Below are 4,222 nucleotides of genomic sequence, written 5' to 3'. Positions count from 1 at the left end.
TGGAGGAGTCACTGAAGCTTGAAAGAAGCTTATTGGTAGGGATTTGTCCTATAAAACTACTCATATTCACATAGAAGCCAATCCATATGCTGATTGGCTTGCCATTGCCAACAGTTTTTAAAGCTCTGACACTGGGTCTCAAACCTTTTACTTTTCCTCCCAATTGTTTGAAAGTCCATATGTTTCATGATAGCGTTGGGATCTTGAAACTAATCTAGTTGCTCTTAGTTGGGCTTAGCCCACCCTATACACCCAAAAGGAAAAGATTGGTCATTCTTGTGTAGATGACACAAAATTGCCCAACGCTCGACTTTGTTTTTTGAGAAACAAACACATACACACACCTATAAGAGAAAGGAAAATGAATTCTAATTCTACTAAAAAAAACCATAGTAACTTTTAAGTAAATGTGAGACAAATTATAATACATTCTTTTAAGTAATATGAAACAATTACTCATACAGACAAGAGAGAGAGAGAAATGAATTCTGTCATAAAAACATACTTCAAACTTTACTCAAATCCAACACTCGACTTTATTATCTGTCTCCATGATATAAAACATATCGGTCTCCTCTTATTCATAAATAAGTTTAAAAATCTTGTTACATACTCAATAGTGTACACTTTGTACATATCATTGTTTGATATTTTTAAAATTTTATAACCTTGAAAGCCCAATTGTTTGCTTGACTAAGCCCAAGCCCATGACAAAAACTAAGTCCACCATCACGTGGAGACCTGGCTAAAATAAATCCCTTGTTTCTCTCCTTTCCTTAAACAACAAATCTATCCAGCTCCTTTCTCCTCTTGTAGAAAGTTCACAATGACCTGCGGCATATATGGATGGAAAACTTCCTCAAATCTTGTCTTTCTCCTTTCACCTAAATCACCCATGATTACTCCTATATTTCAGAGCTTGAGATTGAAATCCTATGTATATTACCGTTGCTGTCAAGGATTTTTCCATAGAGAGTATACCATGATTTTTGCAGATAGAAATCGTAAGTATGGTACTTTTGTACATGAGAATTTTCTATATAAGACTGGTATCAAAAGATGTATAAATATATCGAATATATTTTCCCTCTTTGATATACTGAAAATTTCTGATTGGGCATCTTGTGACGAGTTTGAAGCTTTGCATGTGAGTGCACACTAACAGAGTTACCGTTGTATCCTGGAGAGCAACCACCTAAGCTATTTATAACAAATATCATAATAGTGGAGGCGAAATCGCTTCTTAACGACAGCGGATTTAATTCTGTGCTTCGGCTCAAATCGATAAGTTTCTGTTTTCTACATTCTTATTCCATAACACTGATATCAATGTATCTGTTTTATACTTTTGTTAATTAATTTGAGCAATCTCATAATATATTTCCAACAATATCCAAAATTACATGTGTGATATTCACTGTCCACAATAACACCTGAACAATAACAGTGTGCACATGGTATGATAATCAACTACTCATGAAACATTTATGTTCCAAAGTCTATAGCTATGTGTGCATTCCACATAATCAGACACATCCTGGCTGTCCATTTTATTTGAAAGGACACAAGGAATCAGCACCAGCTCATGTAACTACTTTACCAATTTGAAAGGAAGACCCACAGAAAGTTATAGAAAGATCGCACACTACTACACATACAAGCTAGCTAACAAAATAATGGAAGTAACATGCTTTCATCATGGTACATGGAGACGTGGAACGATATTGTTGATCCTCTCCATGATTAGATCTTGTAAATAAGGATATATCATATATTGGCTTTTCAAATCATATCCTTAACCATATTTTATTGGGGAAAAAAATTCATCTTGTCTGCTAAAGAACAAGTACGTACAGAAATTAAAGGAATGAGACAGAAATTTGGTAGCTGTACGCGGGCCAGTATGTCAAGTTATGCAAAGTTGGTGGTTTAACAAGTTAATTAATAATGTTGGTGTAATGATATCTGGTTTAATTTATTTCATTGGAGCTATAATATAACGAATCAAATCTTTTTTAAAATTTAATGATAACATATCTCTTTGAAGTAATAAACCTAAAACACTTTCCCCAAATAATAACCAGCATCACAGTATATATTGGCTTTTTTATTCTTCTTTTTTGTTAATTAAAATTAATTATAGAATATTTAATACATAGTAGCCAATCTCTTGGCTCGCTTGGTAACTATGTTTCTCACTTTCTCCTAATGCAAAAAGTGAAATTTGATAAATTATCAGTTAAATTCAAAAGTAGAATAGAGACAAGGTTAACACTCAAAATCACATCCTCTAATATCAATGATAATTTATCAATTCTTCTAAAAATTTAATCTAAATTTAATTATTTAAACATTACTCTATCAGGTATTCAAATCCTAGAGACGTAATCCCATTAAAAACTTTTGTGATAGAAAAATAAACGAGGAAACCACGAGGCACCAAAAACAAACGTGAAGTACTCATTTTAAGCTATAGAGGAGATTAAAAAATAGAGAAGTAGAAGGCTTCATAGCTGAACGTTCTCTTCAAACTTCTGACATTTTTCGAACTACAAAAGCCAATAAAAATTGGTACAATTTTTAGGCTTAAAAAGGTGAGGGTAATAATAAAGCTGGATCGATCATAAACCATCTCCATAAAACTTGGAGTTATCAATTTAATGGGCTAGCTAATTAAGAATAGGTCAGCTTGAGCGAAAAAGGAAAATACTTAGCTCCTGTCCAATGCTTCCATCTGGATCAATCAAATGAAAGGACTCAGAATTAGCTGACCCACAAACTCTCTCAAAGTTGGACCTAAGGTACAGTAGCTCATCTTCGCAATTAAGCTCCTTCCCATTAATCATGCCAGCACCCACAACAACCTCACTCATTAGCCTAAGTGCATCCAAATCAGACTTGCAAGGCTGTCTCTTAATTGCGTACCCAACTTTCCTCCCATTACAGTACATAGTCCACACTGGCATGGACAAAAGAGAGCAAGAACCCGTAAAATATGTTGGTGTGGCACACTCCAGCGCAATTCGAAGAATACCTCCTTGCATTTCTCTAGCTAAAGTTGTTGTGGGAACAGCCAATTCTAGGAGGAGAATTGGGTTGGAGGAGTTGGAGTTGGTTTGTATGCAAAGGCTAACTTTCCCACGGCGATAGCCAAATATGGTGCCAATGATGATTGTGGAAGAAGAAGTGAAGGTTGGGTGTGGATTATTATTGTAGTTTTGGACGAAGTTTTCTTGTTTGATATCTTGGTCTTGTTCTTCTATAAAGGTGCAGTTGCAGCTAGGGATAAGGAGCTCCATGAGAGAGCGTAGAAGCCTCCATGACCGGACTTGCTTCTGGCAGTCCACGGTGGTGACACCATTGGCTATGTTGGTGGCAGTGGCACCACCAATTGTTGGGTGGGACATGGTGTACCTTAAATTAAAGGAAGGTTCAAGGGTGTGACTTCGTGAGTAGTTAGCAGATGGTATAGGATTATATAGTGAAAGTGAGTTGCGCTTGTTTCATGACATGCATGTGTCCTTTCATGATGGCCATGAGTAGAATATAGATCGATTTACCCATACTTGACCCGAAAAATTTACCTATGGATACCCGATTATCAATACCCCTTAATATCCATATTCAAATCTTATTCGAATATATTATCCATGGATATCCATACTCTACCTGAAACCCGAAACCCATTTAATTTTTTTTTTTTTTAATTCAAAACATTTTAACGTAAAAACTAACCAATCTTAAAAAAGAAAAAACTAATCAATAAAAAAAATTTATTGATTAGTTTGTATCTTTTTTTTTTTTTTTTTTTTCCAGATAGAGATAGAAATTTTATTAGATAAAATTCAATCAAAAACCAAATTTGACACATACCTAGCTGAATTCAAACTCTAAAATCAAAATCTAACACACACCCAGACGATAAATTCAACAAGACAACACAAGAAAACAACATGCAAAAAACAAAAAACTCACCAGTTGACAAATTTAGTCAAGAAAAGGAAACAAAAGCTAATTATCAACAGAATCCTCCCAAAACATCAAACCCAGATACCCACAGAAAAGATTTTTCTTTTGAAGCCAAACTAGCAAAAGAGGGAAAAAGAATGAGTCATTTACCTGAGGAAAGAGAGTGGTAGGAAGACCCAGTTGATTCGCAGAGACGAGGAACGAGAATCAAGCAAAAAATCAATGCCAAAACCAATAACTGTGGGTATATGCG

The 4,222-nt window shown here is 34.9% G+C and overlaps 1 protein-coding gene across 1 annotated transcript; it reads right to left on the bottom strand.

Moving 5' to 3' along the window:
* Positions 1–2,587: 2,587 nt before the first annotated feature.
* On the bottom strand, positions 2,588–3,407 carry LOC115950401 (protein MIZU-KUSSEI 1-like). Its single transcript, XM_031067606.1, has one exon. The coding sequence runs from the start codon at positions 3,405–3,407 to the stop codon at positions 2,685–2,687; it is 723 nt and encodes a 240-aa protein (XP_030923466.1). The 3' UTR covers positions 2,588–2,684.
* Positions 3,408–4,222: the final 815 nt, after the last annotated feature.

Source organism: Quercus lobata, chromosome 6 (assembly GCF_001633185.2).
Source record: "Quercus lobata isolate SW786 chromosome 6, ValleyOak3.0 Primary Assembly, whole genome shotgun sequence".
NCBI lineage: Eukaryota > Viridiplantae > Streptophyta > Magnoliopsida > Fagales > Fagaceae > Quercus > Quercus lobata.
This window is presented reverse-complemented; position numbering and strand designations above follow the sequence as displayed.